Source organism: Narcine bancroftii, chromosome 6 (genome assembly GCF_036971445.1).
Source record: "Narcine bancroftii isolate sNarBan1 chromosome 6, sNarBan1.hap1, whole genome shotgun sequence".
In the NCBI taxonomy this organism is placed as follows: domain Eukaryota; kingdom Metazoa; phylum Chordata; class Chondrichthyes; order Torpediniformes; family Narcinidae; genus Narcine; species Narcine bancroftii.
In genome coordinates this window covers 197,072,674-197,092,529 of record NC_091474.1, presented here as the reverse complement: position 1 = coordinate 197,092,529, position 19,856 = coordinate 197,072,674, and the positions used below count along the sequence as shown (strand labels likewise).

At 38.2% G+C, this 19,856-nt stretch overlaps 1 protein-coding gene across 4 annotated transcripts in view; it reads left to right on the top strand.

The window, feature by feature from the left end:
- The window catches only part of usp45 (ubiquitin specific peptidase 45), a 140,459-nt gene that overhangs the window by 38,690 nt on the left and 81,913 nt on the right, over window positions 1-19,856 (top strand). For all 4 annotated transcript variants that reach the window (XM_069887143.1, XM_069887139.1, XM_069887140.1 and 1 more), the window contains exons 6-8: window positions 14,670-14,818; window positions 15,192-15,287; window positions 18,260-18,390. In XM_069887143.1, coding sequence (XP_069743244.1) covers window positions 14,670-14,818; window positions 15,192-15,287; window positions 18,260-18,390 — 376 coding nt within the window. The remainder of the gene's footprint in view (window positions 1-14,669; window positions 14,819-15,191; window positions 15,288-18,259; window positions 18,391-19,856) is intronic.

The following is a 19,856-nucleotide window of genomic DNA, read 5'->3' as shown; positions in this document are numbered from 1 at the left end:
AAGGGAAGAGGGATTGAGAGATTGAGAGAGAAGTAGAGGAAAGGAGGCAGAGGAAAGATGATGGGGAATGGGAGAGAGAAATTTGTGGGTTATTTTTAATGGAAGCTAGAGAAGTCGATGTTAATGCCATCCGGTTGGAGGGTACCCAAATGGAAGATGAGATGATGTTCCTCCAATTTGCAGATGGTCTCAAGTCTGGCAGTGCATGGGACCATAGACAGACATGTCAACAAGGGAATGGGATGGGGCATTGAAAGGGTGGCTACTGGGAGATCCATGCTATTACTGCAAACAGAGCTGAGATACTCAATGAAGCAATCACCCACTCTGCATCTAGTCTTTCCAATGTAGAGGAAACCACAACAGGACTGTTAAAATAAAGGAAAACATACAGTTTCAATTAGAATCATGATCTGCGCAAACAATATGGGCAGAAGGGCCTGTTTTTGAGCTGTACTCTACTCTTCTATGGACAGTGTTTGACGATCTTTTGTATGTTACCCATGCCTTCTGAAATGTGGAAAGTGATTCATGTTTTGCATCATTATGGATTCAGTTGTCAGGGATGTAGTGTTGTGCAGCAGAAGACACGTTGCAGACAACCATTGTCTTCTGAATTTTTGATGTAGATACCAGCTTCTCATCCTCCACAAGGAAAGGAATGTGTGATGACTTGGCATCAAAGTGCATACATGCTAAAAGGTCATCTGCATTTTGTCATTTCATGAGTGAGGTTGGGATACTGTTGATTCTGGAGTGAAAGAGAAGATAGAATTGATTATGTTTCATTCTGTAAATTACATCTACAGAACTTATTGGAGACAAGGTATACACTGGGGAAGGCAGAGTAGAGATTTGGAGGCATGCCATTACCTTGCTGGCCTCTGCACTGAGATTTGATCAGTAGTAGTCCTCTTGGTTAGGTTCACGGCTTGCATGTCATAAGTGGTAGATGTGCAATGGTAATACATTTTTGAGGATAGCCAAATTTGAGAAGGATTTGTTGTATCCCCTTAAGTGATTATTAAATTGGATGCTTGTTAAACATCTTGCTGATTATTTTTTGTATTTACTTTGAAAAAAGTGGTCTGTGTAATGACTAGCCAATTTTATGACTGTTTTATCCCATTGCACTAATATTAAACTTGTCTACTATCTAGAAATGCATATATCATTATACATTTCTATAGACAATTACCTGAAAGTAAATTTATTAAGAAGGGAAGATAATTTCTTTAATGATTGATATTCATTATTTAATCATTTTTTTTCCCACTAAAAGCAACTAAATTGGAAAAAGATTAAAATGATCATTTTGTGTTTGGTAGTCATGTAGGATCAAACAAAATATGAGGATGTGAACTTACATGTTTAAGAGGTTGATATTGAAGTGATTTTAGGCTTTCTTGAGATAACATGAGGAATAGTATAATGTTTAATAAGTGTGGAAGTCATGGGATTTAGTTTAAAGTTACCTGAAGAAAATAAGTTATTTAGGCAATTTTTTAGAAGTCATAGAAATGTAGAAAATAGGTGTAGCAGTAGACGTAGGGGATCTTCAAGCTTGCTCAACGACTTCTCTAATCTTTATTTCACTCTAATCTTCTTTCTCCACATATTAATTGGTCTATTTGTCACTGGTTTCTCTTAACTTAAATCTGTTCCACAGTCCAGTAGAACCATAGAATACTCCAGCATAGAAACAGGCCATACAGGAAGCAGCTTTGAATATGTGATTACAGACACAATGATAATTAAAAGATTTATAACAAACATGTACATCAAGCTGCAAGAGAAAGAAAATGATGAAATAAGATATAAACCCAAACAAAAGTGGGAACAAGATCTAAACATAAAGATAAAAAATGAAATATGGGAAAAGCTATGCTCCAGAACTATGAGAAATATAATAAACATGAGGTTACGCATGATAAAATATAATTGGTTACACAGGCTATATATCATGCCCCAAAAGTTAAATAAATGGGATCCAACATTATCAGATAGATGATTTCGCTGCAAAAAGGAAATTGGAACAACAGTACATGCAATTTGGGCATGTGAGAAAGTGTAAACGTTTTGGGAAGATCTAAATCAGGTATTAAATAAAATCACAAAAAGCAACATACCAAAAAATTCAGAGGTCTTTCTTCGAAGTAATACAAGAAGTAAAGAATTAGGCCTCAAACTGGACGAAGCACAAAATAGATTTATTATGATAGCCTTAGCTGGAGCAAAAAAATGTATAATGTCAACTTGGAAATCAGAAGAGAACCTGAGAGTACAGCAATGGTACATGGAAATGAATAAATGTATTCCATTGGGAAAAAATAACATATAATTTAAAAAATAAAGTCACATTATTTGAGCAAATTTGGGAGCCGTACATGGAACACAACAGAGAGGGCCTACCGCGGACCCCCACCCTGTAAAATGATAGAATGAGAAGAAGACGAAATGAACTGACCCAGTGTGTAAAAGTAATTTTCTTGTTTATTTTCAATGTGTGATGACATTGTTTAATGGGTTTATTGTATATGTTGAACGTTTAATAGGTTTGGAGGGGGGAGGGAAGGGAGGGGGTATAAAGGGGAGAAAATGACACTGTGTATATTCAAGAGGGAAATGTTTGTGTGTGTTTTGGTTAATATGGTTCATAGTGTGAAAAAGTTTTTAAAATTTAAAATAAGAAACAGGCCATATAACTCATTTAGTTTGTGCCTAACTATTTATTCTGCGTTGTCCCATTGACCTGCACTCAGACTATAATCCTCTCATCCAAGTACTTATCCAATTTTCTCTTAAACGTCAAATTCATTTCATACTCTCCCCACCCTCCGAGTGAAGAAATTACCCTAAATGTTACGCTTTCACCCATGTCCTCTAGTTCTTGTCTCATCCATCCTTAGTGAAAAAGCTTGGTGGCATTTACCCTATCTTTACCCCTCATAATTTTGTATCCCTTCATTTTCTGAAGCTCCAGGGAATAAAGTCCTAACCTGTTCAACCTTTGAGTACCTGGCCGAGTATTAAAAACCTGTGCTGACCAATTTACCAAGGTATTCACGAATATCTTTAATATCTCACTCCAGCAGGGTGTGGTACCCACCTGTTTCAAGCAGGGGTCAATCAAACCAGTGCCCAAGAAGAGTGTAGTAACTTGCCTCAATGACTATCAACAGTGATGAAGTGTTTTGAAAAGCAGGTGATGAGGCATATCAGCTCCTGTCTGAGTGGTGACATGGATACATTCCAGTTTGCCTATCGTAGTAACAAGTCTACAGCAGATACCATCTCTCTGGCTCTACACAAAGCCCTGCAACACCAGGACAGCAAAAATGCATACATCAGGATGCTCTTTATTGACTACAGTTTGGCATTTAACATCATCATCCCTTCAAAACCGATCAGAAAACTCCAAGACCTGGGAGTTCACATCCCACTGTGTAATTAGATCATGGACTTCCTCACCTCCAGATCACAATCAGTGAGGCTCGGTACGACAATAACACCATCTACAAATTTTCCGACAATACCGCGGTAGTGCATAGCATAAAGAGTGGGAAGGAGACAGCAAACAGGGTGGAGATGGGAAAGCGTGACTGAATGATGCACCAACAACAACCTTGCATTCAATGTCACTAAAACTAAGGAGCTGATTGTTGACTTCAGGAAAGGAAAGCCAGAGGTCTACAATCCAGTGATCATTGAGGGAATCAGACATAGTGAGGGTGAAGCTTTACTATAGTGAAACTTTACTATAACATCCCAACTCCTGTATGCAATTTTAAGTTCTTGGGAGACACTATCTCAGAGGATCTTTCCTGGATCCAACACACCAATGGCATCATGAAGAAATCACATCAGCACCTCTACTTCCTCAGGAGTGTGTGACACCCGAAATCCTGGCAAATTTCTACAGAGGTGTGGTGGAAAGTGTGCCGACTGGCTGCATCATGGATTGGTATGGGGTCACCAATACCCCTGAGCATAAAGACTTCCAAAAGGTAGTGGACACATCCCAGGATATCACAAGCAAAACCCTCCCCACTATTGAGTAGATCTACAGGAAACACTGCTGTTGGAGAATAGCAGCAATCATCAAAGACCCACAGCATTCAACACGCATGGTGTTCTCACTGCTGCCATCAAGAAAGCTGTGTAGATGCCACAAGACTCCCACCACCAAGTTCAGGAACAGCGGCTACCCCCCCACATCAGACTCTTCAATGACAAACTCAATCAGAGACTCAATTAAGGACTCCTACTTGTGAACTTTATTGATTTTCTTTTTGTTCTCTCTGTATTGCACATTCAGTTTGTTTTCATTTGTCATCTGTTTTTTGATTACATATTTATGTTGTGTACAGTTTTTATTTGCACTACCAACTAGTGCTAATTCTGTCGCACCTGCAGGAAAAAAAGAATCTTAGGGTTGTATGTGATGTCGTTTATATATTCTAACAATAAATATGAAATCTTTCCTTGTAACTCAACTCTTCAAGTCCAGGCAACAACCTTGAACATTTTATTTGCATTCTTTCAATCTTATTGATATCTTTTCAGTAGTTGGGTGACCAAAACTGCACAAAATAATCCAAATTTGGCCTCACCAATGTGCTGTACAACTTTACTATAATATCCCAACTCGTGCATGCAATACTTTGATTTATGAAGGACACTGTGGCAAAGGTTTTCTTAACGACTCTATCTACCTGCAATGTCACTTTTAAGAATTAAACATTTGTATATCCAGATCCCTCTGTCCTGCTATGCTCCATTGTTTACTGTGCAAGTCATTCCTAGGTTCTTCCACCCTAAGTGCAACACCTTACATGTCCACATTAAATTCAATCTGTCATTTTACAGCCCATTTTACCAGCTGGTCCAGATCCTGCTGCAAGCTTTGAGCGCTTTTCTTGCTGGCAACTACACCCAAAACTCCATCCCATTGTACAGATGAAACATTTGCTTTTGGATATTTCTTCAATTGAAGAAGTCCAAATGATAAATTCTGGAATAGATCTAAAATTAAACTAGAAAATCATAGTAGGTATAAAAAGTACTTTAATTCTTGTTGGGTATGGTTAAATTCAAGATTATTGCTCTGGTCATGGTAAAAGAAAGAAACGCCAGTAGCTCTGGTCATGGTAAGAGAAAGAAACGCCAGTAGCTCTGGTCATGGTAAGAGAAAGAAACGCCAGTAGCTCTGGTCATGGTAAGAGAAAGAAACGCCAGTAGCTCTGGTCATGGTAAGAGAAAGAAACGCCAGTAGCTCTGGTCATGGTAAGAGAAAGAAACGCCAGTAGCTCTGGTCATGGTAAGAGAAAAAAACGCCAGTAGCTCTGGTCATGGTAAGAGAAAGAAACACCAATAGAATCAAGTATCATTAAAACAGTTCACTGACTTCCTTCACATGGTGTACTTCCTCTGAAATAATTTGAGTTTTGAAGTACCATAAGGATACCAAATAGTAACTCATTACCATGAAAGTGTACACTTTGAAAAATAAATCATAAAAAAATCATCAATGCCTATGAATTTATGTTGACAAGAAATGCTTTTGTCGATCAGTGTGCAGCCTTTATTCTGCAGTATTTTTTTCTATTGCCAACTTGTTTTCAAACTACTCCAAGAAAATTTTAATTTCTAGTAAGCAGATGTCTTGCTGATGTGATTTAACAATTGTGAATTAAATTGTTCCTTTGGTTTAATAAGTGCAAGACTCCAAGGAAGGAATGTGGTCTATGCTATGTGCTAAGATGTCATTTAGCTATGAAGTGGAATATATTGATTGAATTTGCCCTGTGGATATGCTCCACTGCGCCAGTGCAATCCATATTTGGTGGCTGAGGAAGAACCAGGTGGTGCTGTAAAGCTTTACACAGTGAAGCGTGGACAAATTCAGGCTTGACATTTGTCAATCTGTAGTGCTGCAGGGAAGAGAAAAATCTGCTTTTCCATATGTTTCTGGTTTATTTTTTGCCTGCAGTTTGGTCCAGATGGCACGATGAACATTGTTTACCTTAAGATGCCATCCCAGATGTGGGATTCATCCATGGGCACGTTACTGTCATCTGCCTCTTTCTAAGAATACTTTGATAAAATAGCATTTACCATTTTAAATTAATATTTTATTATTTTCCAAATTCTGTGCTTTGCTAAGCTAAATATTGCTTCCGGGAGTACACCATATAAATACACCATATAGATTAAGAACATGATAGAAATTTGTTCTAATTTTTCATTATTTTGTATTTACAGTTCTGGAAGTACAAAACTTGTTTAATTTAAGTAATCCTCCCCATGACATTGGAATTGGAATGGGGATGGAGTGGAAAGGTTGGGATGACTTCTCCAAATTCATTTGGACTGACATAAAGAGTAATCCCTCTGGTCATAGTTATTTATGCCGGAATGACACCAGTACTGTTGTTGGTTGAAATGTAGATCTTGTCTGATAATTTACCCACCTTGAATGCCTCTAGGCAATAAAAGATGCCTGTAGAAATTTGAAATCATTGCATGTCCATGTAATTAATATAATTTTAGAAATCCAAGCTGTAAACTGAAGGAATTAAATTAGCTTTAGTTTGAACATTATAATAATTTTAGGTGCTGAATGCCAATAAAAAAAAACCTCATAAATATTAAATTCAGGTAACTTGCTCCCCCTCTGTCCATTTCTCTTTTCTGATCTACCCCAGTCCTATCACATACTCCTTTCTTTTCCATACAACCCCACCTCCCTGGCTTTCTGATTTTCAGTTTCTTTTCCTTCCCTACCTACTCCATTCACCCATTACGCACCCATTCCTACCACGGGTCTCCTCCCCTTCCCTCCACTTGTCCCATCTGCCCATCATTGCTCCCTTACTTTGTTCTATTCTTTACCTTCCATTATTTTCATAATCCATAATCTGTAGTCCTTTGTTGCCTTCATATCACCTTCCTGTTGTTATTGACACTCTTTCCTACCTATCTGCCAATCAATTCCTCCTCAGCTCAATCCATCTATTGTTTGCTCACTCTTTTCCCTTGTCACTTTATACTGCCTATGTCCCCACAACTCTTTAGCCCAGATGAAGGGCCTCACCCCATAAAGGTGACTGTTTTCCTCCAAAGATGTTCCCTGACCTGCTGAATTCCTCCAGCAACTTGAATTTTTTTGCTCCAGATTCCAGAGTCCTGTCCTTGCTTAACTTGGAAAAAACAACACTTTTTTGAGTAAAGTTCTATCTGGCATGAATTTGCCCACCTTTTCAGTTCATCTAAATCCTGTTTTAATCTTGGAAAACCTGTCACCTTACCACCTATTTTAATGTCATCTGCAAAATTACAAACCATGTTAACAACATGTGATTGAAACACAAATACAAAAAGACAAACTTGGATATAACTTTGCGATGATTAAATTATGAGATTCTTTTGAAGCAAAATGAAAATACCAAGAATGTTAAACATTACTAAAAATTTATCTAGTGGGAGGGTAAAACTCTTAATTGCTGGGTTTGATTGAGTCTTTATTTGAGTTGATTTTTTTAAAAATTCTTGATTGTTTTGGTTTGGAGAAATTGCAATACGGGTGGTTGGGTAGTTTGAGAGATTTACAAGAACTGTAAGAAGTGAAGTTTTCTTTTCATGTTTAAAGGTTATGAACAATATACACAGCAGTTTACACATGAGAAGATTGTACATCAAAAGTTGAATGTAATTGTCAAAAGGAGAACATTGTTTGAATTGAATGCAGAAAATAAAGATGTTGAAAATGAGGGATCACTTCATACAAAAATAAGAATAGAATAACCAAAGAGAATTTGAAAGAAAATTAGAAAGCTTCCCTGTAGTTTTGAGGTGACAAAAGACAAAGGAGGGAAAACCCAACACCCAACCCCAACCAACAAATTTTCCCCTGCAACCGTGTCTGCCTGTCCCGCATCGGACTTGTCAGCCACAAACGAGCCTGCAGCTGACATGGAAATTTACCCCTCCATAAATCTTCGTCCGCGAAGCCAAGCCAAAGAAGACTTCTTAGAAATTTAGATTTTATCTTTAATCTCTAATGCCATAAATTATTTGGATCCACTTCGGCAAAAAAATTATTAAATTGTGAATGGTCTAGAATGTTGAAGTGAAATCGTAGCAAGATAACTTGCTGTTTGGAGTAACTGGTGGTAAGATTCAGAGACATTATTTCAAATAAAAACAAAAACAAATGCTGGAAACACTCATTAGATCAGGCAACATCTGTGGAAGTGAAACAGAATTAATGTTGTAGGTCAAAAACCCTTTATCAGGACTGTGAAATTTAAAAAAAACAAGAGTATGCAGTGTCTAAAAAATATTCAATATGTAGAACATTCACAATCTACAAAGCATAATATATTTGTGTATTATTTTACATTCTGACAAGCAAAAATTAGCAAGAAGGAAAATATGCTTGATGTAGAACATTTGTTTGAAAATATTAAAATTTCACATTACTTGTATATGAATTACAAAAGGTTGCTTGCATATGCAAACAATCAAAAAGGCAAATGGAATGTTGGCCTTCATTGCTGGTGGGATTGAATTTGAAAACAGTTAAGTTCTGCTCCAACTGTACAGGGTACTGGTGAGATCACACATGAGAAAAGATGCACTAGCTTTGGATTCCTTAGATGAGGGGTTACACTTTAAGGAGAGACTGAATCATTTGGCTCTATACTTGCTGAAATTCAGAAGAATGAGAGGGGATCTAAGAGAAAGTTGTTTCCACTAGTAGGTGAGATGAAAACTAGGGGGCATGGAATCAAGCTTTGGAGGAGTATATTTAGAAGGGAAATGAGGAGGAACTATTTTTTGCCTGATAGTACTGAATCTGTAGAATTCTCCGCACAAGTAATCATTAGGGACTATCAGTGAATATATTTAAGACTGTTAGATTGATTTCTTCACATTGGGGGAATTGAGGGTTATGGGGAAAAGGCAGGTTGGTGGAGTTGAGTCCACAGCCAAATGAGCCATGCTCTTATTGAATGGTGGAGCAGGCTTGACAGGTCAGTTAGCCAATTCCTGATCCTATTTCTAATGTTCTGTTATCATTAATTTTGTTTCTATTGCCATTTTGGAATAAAATCTATAATCCGTTGAATCTGATTATTCAAGTGGCAAAATGTTGGGGAAAAAAAACACCAGCTTTATTTTGTTTAACATTTAACATCCACCAGCACTATAATTTTGAGAATAGCTCAGCCCATTTTGATGCAGAGGAGAGTTTTTTTTTCCACTCAGAATAAACTAGCACAAACAAATAATTCTTTTCCTCCCTCCCCCCCTCCTCCAACAGTTACATTTTATTGTGAATTTTTCATAGTCTTTAACATACAAAATGTGTCAATATACGAAGCAAATCTGATATGAACCATTTACCTTTTGTTGAATATTTCTGTTAACTATAGGTTAGATTTTAACATGTTTTTTTTGTTTTTATGTGCATTGCTCATTTGTGCTTAACATCTCCGAGAAGATTCATAGTTATTATTTGCAGAATCTTTTTCCCAATGAAAGTTGCATTGAACTATCCCAGGCAAGTGTCTTCTATTTCTGTAGTCTAGAAATTCATGATGCTCGTCTCTTTCTTTTGCTCTCTGCTCTTAATTAAGTGATATGGAAAATAGATTGGCAAGGTCTCTATGCTGGTTGCAGCCGCAATGAACACAGCAGATCTTGGTGTTCACGGCAAAGAACTTTCAGCTGTCATCTGTTATCACAGATGACAGAAACTGTGTTCACAATTAAATATTCAATATTAATCCTATGAAGGCTTCATCGACTTGTGCATAATAGTGTGAGGTATGGAGACGCTGCAAATTCTGGAATCAAGAACAAAAAAAAACAAACTGCTGGAGGAACAAAGCAGGTTGAGCAGCTTCTATCAAAGGTATTGTCAATGTTTTAAGTTAAGACCTTGTATCAGGACTCAGTGGAGAAGGAGAATAACCAGGATAAGGGGAAGTGTTGACGTTCAGTAGGTGATAGTGAACTGAGGATGGGTGAAGGAGACTGATAGATGGAGCTCGATGGGGGAGCAGAGGGGTGGAGTTGGAAGGCAGAAGCAGACGGGTGATATGTGCAAGGTGATAAAGAGTAAAGAGCAGATGAAATCATGCAGGAGGAGGAGAGGGTGAAGGTGGAGGCAGCTGCTAGAGAGTGATGTTGGAACACAAAGGGTATGTACTAGAATCTGATAAACAAGGAAGATGATAAAATGGGAACCTTCAGGGGAGAGGGGAAGATGTATCATATTAGATATGATGTGTGAAATGTGTGGGGGAGGAAAATGAAACTGGGTATTAAGGGAGGTGTGAGTGGAAGGGAAAGTATGAAGAAGAACAAAAAAATAGGTCGACTCAAGTGGAATATGAAGTATTGATCCTCCAGTTTGCATAGGATTTCACCCTGGCAATGAAGAAGGCAGAGGACAGAGAGGAACATGTGGAAATAGGAAGAGGATTTGAAATGGTGTGTGACCATGAGCTCGGAATGGCCATAGCAGCATAGGTGCCAATGTATACAAGGTCACATTGAGATTATGGAATTCAGTACATGAGACTGGAGGAGGTGAATGTGAACCTTTGCCTTATTTGGAAGGGTTGTTTAAGTCCTTGGATGGTGATAAAGGAGGAAATGTAAGAACAAGTGCCATAGACTGTGATGACAATGGTTTAAACTTAAAGAGAAGCATAAGATATAGACATAACTTGATCTTTGTTTTGTCTTCTCTAGCTCAAGTAGCAAAAGCAAGGCAGTTTATTCATAATGCAATCAAATGAGTACCTGATTACTTTAAACCTCTTCAACTAGATGGCAAGCAATGGAGCAGTCAAGGTTATTTAAAGAATTGGCAAAGTAGTCCGTTAAGAAGATAAAGAGACAATACTCTGAGGAGTTAACCTAGTATGGGAAACTCAAGTTTAGGAGGAAACCCTGGCAAATTTCTATAAACCAGGTTCAGGAACAGCCGCTATCCCTCCACCATCAGACTCCTCAACAATAAACTCAATCACGGACTCATTTAAGGATTCTTACTTTGCACTTCATTGTTTTTTTTTCTTAGAATTGCACAGTTAATTTGTTTACATGTGTACATTGTGTACAGTTTTTTTGCAGTACCAATAAGTGGTAATTCTGCCTCACCCACAGGAAAAAAGAATTTCACGGTTGTATGTGATGTCATGTATGCACTCTGACAATAAATCTGAAATCTGAATGATTGCACTCAGATAAATAATGAATATTATTTCTTGGTCAATTTTTCCCAATTGAAACACTTAATAATTTATATGTATTAAATGGCACTGTTCGGTTGCAGTTAGCACCAGCGATCAGGACCAGGGTTCAAAGCCTGTGCTGTCTGCAAGAAATTTATACATTCTCCTACTTGGGTTTCCACCGGGTGCTCAGTTTCATCACATCCTTCAAAATGTACTGAGTGTGGTAGGCCAATTGCGTGTAATTTGGCAGCACAAGCTCATGGCCCGAAAGGGCCTGTTACTGTGCTGAATGTCTAATTTTTTTAAAATTAAAATTAAGGAAATGTTTTAAGTAGTGAAGGCTCGAAATCAAACATCATATTAATATTTTCAAGTCTACCTGCATTAGGATAGATTGAGATGAACTGAGGACCTTGTTCTTGGTTATTTATTCGTGTTCAAGATTTTTTTTTTCTATTGTTTAATACAGGAAGCTGAAGAAATTTAATCTTAGTTGATTTTTCTGGACACTTGTAAGAGATTTTTTTTTTGCTTCTGATTTGTTTAGAATTTTGCAAGAAGGAAATTTTTTATTGAATTATTGATACTTCCATATTCTTTTATAACTCCATTTCAATGCAAGATTACAAATTGTATTCATCTTTCAGCATAACCCTATTAGCAGTACATTGTCACTCTCCTTGCTCTGGTTGGAATTGCTTCTCCATGAGACACTAATTTTCTCCCTGCTACCTTTCATGTTTCTTTGTAGTTTAGACAATATGGTGAATTACAGTTTTCCAATAAAAGGTTTAAGGTAGGATAACGATTCACTTTTTCTTCCTTGAATTTCTCAGATTAGATTGATTTCTCAGAGTATTATCCATTTATCTCATTACCAGAACATTTTGTCAATTGTTTATTAATCTAATGCTGTCTGTTCTGTTGCCTGCTACTTTAAATTCAACTTAATTGGAGAGAGGTTTAAAATCATTGGTGCTTATTTGATTGCATCTTGAATAAACTGTCACACTCGCTTTTATTTCTACAGGAGCTGGCGAGGTGATATCCTCCAGATCAAGCTGTGTCTATCTATGCTTCTCTTTAACTGTATGTTCTTGTCATCATCAACAGTATTTCATTTAGTTTGGCCTATAGCTATTTCAAAACATAAAACAATTGTTTTTTCTGTGGACTTTAGTAAGGCTTTTGACAATGTTCAGCATGAAAGGTTGGTTCAGAAGGTTAGGACACTAGTATACATATACATAAATATGCTAGATTTGAAAACTGGATTTGAAATTGGCTTGATGGAAGAAAACAGAGAGTGGTGGTGGATGGTTGCTTCTCAGACTGGGGGCCTGTGTCGAGTGGTGTGCCTCAGGGATCTGTGTTGGGACCATTATTGTTTGTTATCTATATAAATGACCTAGATGATATCATAGTGAATTGGATGAGCAAGTTTGCTGATGACACAAAGATAGGAGGTGTTGTGGACTGTGAGGAAGATTTTCAAAGTTTGTAGAGGGATTTGAACCAGCTGGGAAATTGGGCCAATAAATGGCTGATGGAATTTAATACAGTTAAGTGTGTGGTGTTACATCTTGGAAGAACAAATCAGGGTAGGATGTACACAGTAAATGGTAACCATTAAGGAGTGTGGAGAAGCAGAGATCTGGGAATACATGTGGACAGGGTTGTAAAAAAAGCTTTTTGGAATCTTAGCCTTTATAAATCAACATATTGAGTATAGAAGTTGGGATGTTATGTTGAAGTTATTCAAATCATTGGTGAGGCCACACTTAGAATATTCTGTGCAGTTCTGATCACCCAATAGCAGGAAAGATATCAATAAGATTGAAAGAGTTGAGTTACTGGGAAAGACTTGTGGAGGTAAATACGAGAGGTCATAACTTTAGGCTAAAGGGGGAGAGGTATAAGGGGAACATTAAGGGGAAGTTTTTCACTCAGAGAGTGGTAAGAATGATCTGCCATCTGATGTAGTGAATGCAGATTCAATCTTGAGTTTTAAAAATAAATTGGATAAATACATGGTTAAGAGTGGGCTGGAGGGTTATGGAATGAGAGTAGGTCAGTGGGACTAGCTAATTTTATTGGTCAGCACAGTCCTAAAGGGTCGAATGGCCTTTTTTGTGCTGTAATGTTCTATGGTTCTATGAATTTTTAAAAATTGGTAAGCACATGGATGTACTTTAGTTTTATTTAGGATTTAATATATAGGGTTTAAGGAAGATACAAAGGTGGAAAGCAACAAAACATAAATAGGAAAGCTATTGATGTAGAGATTTCTTTGGCTTGGCTTCGTGGACGAAGATTTATGGAGGGGGTAAATGTCCACGTCAGCTGCAGGCTCGTTTGTGGCTGACAAGTCCGATGCGGGACAGGCAGACACGGTTGCAGCGGCTGCAGGGGAAAATTGGTTGGTTGGGGTTGGGTGTTGGGTTTTTCCTCCTTTGCCTTTTGTCAGTGAGGTGGGCTCTGCGGTCTTCTTCAAAGGAGGTTGCTGCCCGCCGAACTGTGAGGTGCCAAGATGCACGGTTTGAGGCGATATCAGCCCACTGACGGTGGTCAATGTGGCAGGCACCAAGAGATTTCTTTAGGCAATCCTTATACCTTTTCTTTGGTGCACCTCTGTCACGGTGGCCAGTGGAGAGCTCGCCATATAACACGATCTTGGGAAGGCGATGGTCCTCCATTCTGGAGACGTGACCCACCCAGCGCAGCTGGATCTTCAGCAGCGTGGACTCGATGCTGTCGACCTCTGCCATCTCGAGTACTTCGACGTTAGGGATGAAAGCGCTCCAATGAATGTTGAGGATGGAGCGGAGACAACGCTGGTGGAAGCGTTCTAGGAGCCGTAGGTGATGCCGGTAGAGGTCCCATGATTCGGAGCCGAACAGGAGTGTGGGTATGACAACGGCTCTGTATACGCTTATCTTTGTGAGGTTTTTCAGTTGGTTGTTTTTCCAGACTCTTTTGTGTAGTCTTCCAAAGGCGCTATTTGCCTTGGCGAGTCTGTTGTCTATCTCGTTGTCGATCCTTGCATCTGATGAAATGATGCAGCCGAGATAGATAAACTGGTTGACCGTTTTGAGTTTTGTGTGCCCGACGGAGATGTGGGGGGGCTGGTAGTCATGGTGGGGAGCTGGCTGATGGAGGACCTCAATTTTCTTCAGGCTGACTTCCAGGCCAAACATTTTGGAAGTTTCCGCAAAACAGGACGTCATGCGCTGAAGAGCTGGCTCTGAATGGGCAACTAAAGCGGCATCATCTGCAAAGGGTAGTTCACGGACAAGTTTCTCTAAATACACATCTATTACTTAACACAAAATAACATTTGAAATATATTTAAATTATTTTCATTATCTGAATATGCATGTTCTGCACTTAAGCAATGCTTAAATCTCTTTATAGGTTCAAGTTCTAAATTGATGAAAGTTCAAGATGAAAATTCAGATGATAATGAAACTATGAGAGGAAAGTATACAATCAACAATGCAGCTGTTCCTGTCAAAGGACTAAGCAATTTAGGAAATACTTGCTTCTTTAATGCTGTTATGCAAGTAAGCAACTGAAACTAAATGATTTTTTCTATGTACTCTAAGTTTGTCACTTTACATTTTCTTTCTATTTCATTATCTCTGCAGAAATGAATTTCCGAAAATATTTTGCATGAACAGGGAGAAATAATTCACAAAGCAACATTGTTTCTTGGGGGAAAAAATGAATTGGTACATTAGAAAATGGGATTATTTCACTCTGATTTAACTTGAACAGTGGAGCATTCTTGGAACTTGAAGTGGTTAATTTACAGGGAAATATAAATACTTTTTAATGATTTAGAAACTTGGGATGATACTTTGGTTTGTTCATTCTTGTGCACATTTAAAAGAAATAATTATTTTTTATGGTAATGTTATCTGACTTTCCTTTCAGAATATGGCTCAGACCCACTTGCTTAGTGATCTTATGTGTGAGATGAAGGAAAAGGGAACAAAATTAAAGATCTGTCCACCTGCAGAATTAAATTTGGTAGGTGATGGTACTGTTGCATTCATAAAACAATTCACTCCATCTTGTACAAATTGCTGAGTTGAGGAATTCTGTTCAAAATTTCCATTTTTAGAGGGCCATCCAGAATTGGCATACGTCTGCTCAGATTATTTTAAAAAATGATCAAAAGTGGTCACCTTTATTGGATATTCTAGGATGGGGTGGTACAGAATTCTTGATCATTACGGCCTAGTGAAATCCTGCACTCCAGACGAGTTGGACTATTTTAAACACCTTCATGGATTTTCACCCTTGCCATTTTTCCTAATTTTTACAAGTATCCCATGGTAATAAACTAACTCCACAGATGCTATATGACCTGCTGACTTCCAGTGAATGTAGTCTTCAACTAACTGCCCGTATTTGTCCTCAACACTTCTGCAGGCAGATCAGCTGTGATTAACCAGCATTCATCTGCCTCTCAAATGACAACAAAAGCAATTGTGACCTGGATGGTTTTAGCCCAGAGACATTCCCTTTGTTCTCCCAACCCTACTCCTTAAAATGTGTTTATTTTCTCCACTTCTGATGAATGGTAATTGTCCTGTAGTGTTAATTCAGTTTCTCAGTTTTTCTTTCCACTGATACTGCCTGATCCCCAGCATTTTCTGTTTTTAATTGATCAAAATATATTATTCTAATTAAGTTCAATCACATTTATTCCTTTTGGGGCCACATAAAGAAACTTTTCACTGTACCTCAGCACACATTTCAACAAACTTGAACTGAACTGAGCCAAGGAAGTATTTATTAGTTGTGTTCACTGACACTTTTCACAGAAAAGTTTTGAAATACAGTATAGCTCTAAAACAAGTGAATCCATTCTTTTAGTCATTACATTTCATTTTGTTGATTCTTGATTTTTATTATGGATGGTGATTTGCTTGAAATTTGGAAACACTGTTCAGTTTTCTTGCCACATTGTAATGAATGCTATATCAAGAATAAAGGCTGCTTTTAAATCTTTCCCCTCTCATCTTAAAGCTATGACCCCAAGTTTTAAGCCCCTTTCACACTTGCAAGTGATCCCAGGAATCAAAAGCCAATCGGCCTTTAAGGTGGCAAGTGTGAAAGCAAAATCAGCTCAGCACCGCCGTCACACGACGGGGATTGACAGCCTTGACCCCTAGTACAATCCCCGGCGTCTGCAGACGCCAGCGCTGCAATCAGGCAAGTGTGAAACGGGTAATTTCATTGTGGGGTTGTAATGACCCAAGTTCTTGCGTAAGTGCAGGAAGAAAAGATTAAAATGAAGGTATAAACTTTGCCATGGGAAAGTCACAGTGGGGCAGGAGAGAGAGAGAGAGAGAGAGAGAGAATAAATAACAATAAATAGCAATAGGAGACAATTTTTAAACAGCGTGGGAAAATTGGTAGCGCTATAGCGCACAACTTATAAAGATCATGATAAAAAAGCAATGGCGGACCTGACTTCCCAGAATGCCATGTGGCAAAGAAACCCCTCTATGAATGCTCCATGTGTACAGCCAGCCCTTTCTCTGCCGCATGGAATTTTGAGAGGGCAGGTTCGCCATCGCTTTCTTCCCACGCTGTTTAAATTGTATGCAATAGTGCTACCACCCTTCCCACACTATATAAATTGTGTGCTTTTGTGCTACCAACTTTCCCACCCTGTTTAAAAATTGTCTGCTATTGCTATTTATTCCTTGCGCTTTCTCACGGTCCCTTATAGAGGTTTATATAGGTCGGCACAACAACAACGGCATGAAGGGCTCATTCTGTGCTGTACATAAAGCTTAATTATGTTATAATTAGGCATGATTATTTTTGTTCAAATATAAAATTAATATACATTAATCAGGATTTAGGGAAGGTCCACCATCATTCAATGCGTCATGACGTCACCAGTAGAAGGTAGAACAGTTCGAATGCCAGGGATGGCTCCTTGTAAGTGTTCAGTGTCCCAGTTAGGAATGGTCAAGTATGAAAAGCCAAAGCCCCCATTCCTATCCCAGGACACTGAATGGCCAATTTAGTGGAATTCAAGTATGAAAGGGGCTTTAGATTCCCCTACCACTGGAAAAAGTCTATTTAGATTATCTATAACTCTTTATGATTGTATAAACCCCCATAAGATGTCCCCACCCCACTTAGCCTCTTCCTCCAGGGAGAAAAGTAGCTTCTTCCTATAATTCAAGCCTACCAGTCCAGGTAACATTCTCATGAATCTTTCCAACTTAATAATATAGTTCCTATGGTAGTGTTACCAAAACTGCGCACACTATTCTAAATGCAGCCTTAGCAATCAATGTCTGGTAGATTTATAACATGTCATCCGTATTCCTGTACTCGGTTCCCTGATCAATGACGATAATTATGCTGAACACCTTCACTCTGTTGACCTGCATCGTCACTTTCATGGAGCTGTGTCCTGATTCTCTTTGTTCTCCAACACTCCTCAGGGCCCTACCATTCACCTTGTAAATTCTACCCTGGTTTAATGCACCAAAATGCAACACCTTGCACTTGCCTGAGTTAAATTTCATCTGCAGTTCTTTGACCCATTTTCCCAGTTAGTTTGGATCTGTTGTAATGTTAGATGATATCACTGTCCATTATGCCATCAATTGGACATCATCCTCTTAAAAGAAAAAATTTAAAGTGGAACTAAGAAATGGGATTCCTCTAAAATTTCAAAACTCTTTAAGGGACATTAAGTATTTGTAAATACTCTCTTTCTATTTGAGCTGTTATATATTTGCATTCTCAGGATTGCACAATTTTCACTTGTGCACAACCCATTTTCTGCAGTGCACAAACTATTTTCTTTCAGTTTTCACTTACTCACTGCCCTGAGTCATAAGCAGAAAAGAAGACTGTTACTTACCAAATAAAGTTCTGGTAATTGGTAAAGCAAATAAGAATGGAAGTTGTGCTCGAATCTAATTTTTTCATATATACATATATATATATATATCCTTTGTGTTTAGGATCCATTGATGGTAATACTTCCTGGCCCTGGATCTTTGACCTCAGCTGTGCATTTATTTCTTCATAGTATGAAAGAAGCAGGAAAAGGGCCATTGGTACCAAGAATCCTTTTCAATCAATTATGTCAGAGGTATTTGTATTGGACAAATATACTTCAGAATTGTCTTATAGCATCCTTAAATATTCCTGGACTTTTGATATTCAACAACTTGCAAGCAACTGTGGCAGGTGCTTTAAGTAATGCAAGATATTACAAACAGCAAAATGATTATATTAAAAGTTATAATTTGTGAAAACAAATAGAATTGATGCTAGAAACTGTGCAAGGGAAGTGTGGAGGGAGGAACAAGGAGATGGAGAGGGAGAACTGGGTTTGGGGGTGGATGAAGACAGAATAAGGGTGAGAGGTAATATTGAAGGAGCAGAAAAAAATGCAAGGAGAGCTGGTGGAGTGAATGAGGAATAGTTGGAGATCAGAGAGGGAAGAACAGGGAGAGCAGCAGAATGAAGACGAGAACTGTGCGAGTGATGGGGAAGGTAGAATAAATTCAAGGATAGAAGAGTGAGAGTAATTAAGAGGAGAACAACATGAAGGAGAGGAAGGCAAAGAAGAGTGAAAGTGAAGCAGAGATTGGATGGAATGTTGATTGCAGAGAGAGAGAGAGAGTGGAATGATAAGGTAGTGGAGTGTGGAGAGATGATGGAGAAGGGTGGAGTGAGGGGGGTGAGGGCAGAGTATTAGTGCAGGATGGGAGGGCAGAACAAGAGTGAGGAAGGAAAGGGCAGAGTAAGAAACTGAGAGAAAGTGAGAGTAAAGGAGAGCAGAGTGAGGGAGGAGAGGACTGAGGTGAGGCTGAAGGAGATAGAGTTATAGTCGGGGAGTAGGGGCAAGAGGAGAGGGGACAAGGGCAGAAATTAGAAGGATTTGTCCTGAAGTATGATTGAGATCAATGCGGTATCCTGAAGTCAGTTATTCAAGTTGGTTGTAGAACTCTTTGTTATTCCTGCTGCCTAATGTTTACATCTTTCTGTCCAAGAAACTTTCTTCATACTTTGAAAATTCTTTTCTTCAAGGCTCTAATTCTATTATTTACATTTATTATTTCTACTCTCTTGGAACCATTATTTTTAATTTTAATTCAAGTTGTACTAAATGACCATGTAGAATAGGCAGGAGGCCTTGCGGTTCATAATATAATTGGAAAAGTTATATGGCTTCCCATCTTCAAATTATGTATGCAATCTTGTGATGACAGTGGCTTTCTGATCTTTACCTTAAAGATTGGAGGCTTTCATATATTGATCAAAGACATGATCCTTGTAGGGAGACATTTTAGTTCAACAATCAAAGAACATAGTTTCATTTCCAGTTAGGTTCAATCAATGACATGTATGTTGAAATTTTATCAGTGATGTGTCTGTAATGGAATTATTTCAAAGGCAGAGGTATAAACATCATATTTTACCACAAATGGAAGTTCATACTAAGCAAAGATGCCACATTTGTGTACATTCAGAATTAGAACCAGAATTTATTGTAACAGACGAGTCACAAAATGCGTTGTTTTGTTGCAGCATCACAGTTGCAAACATTCA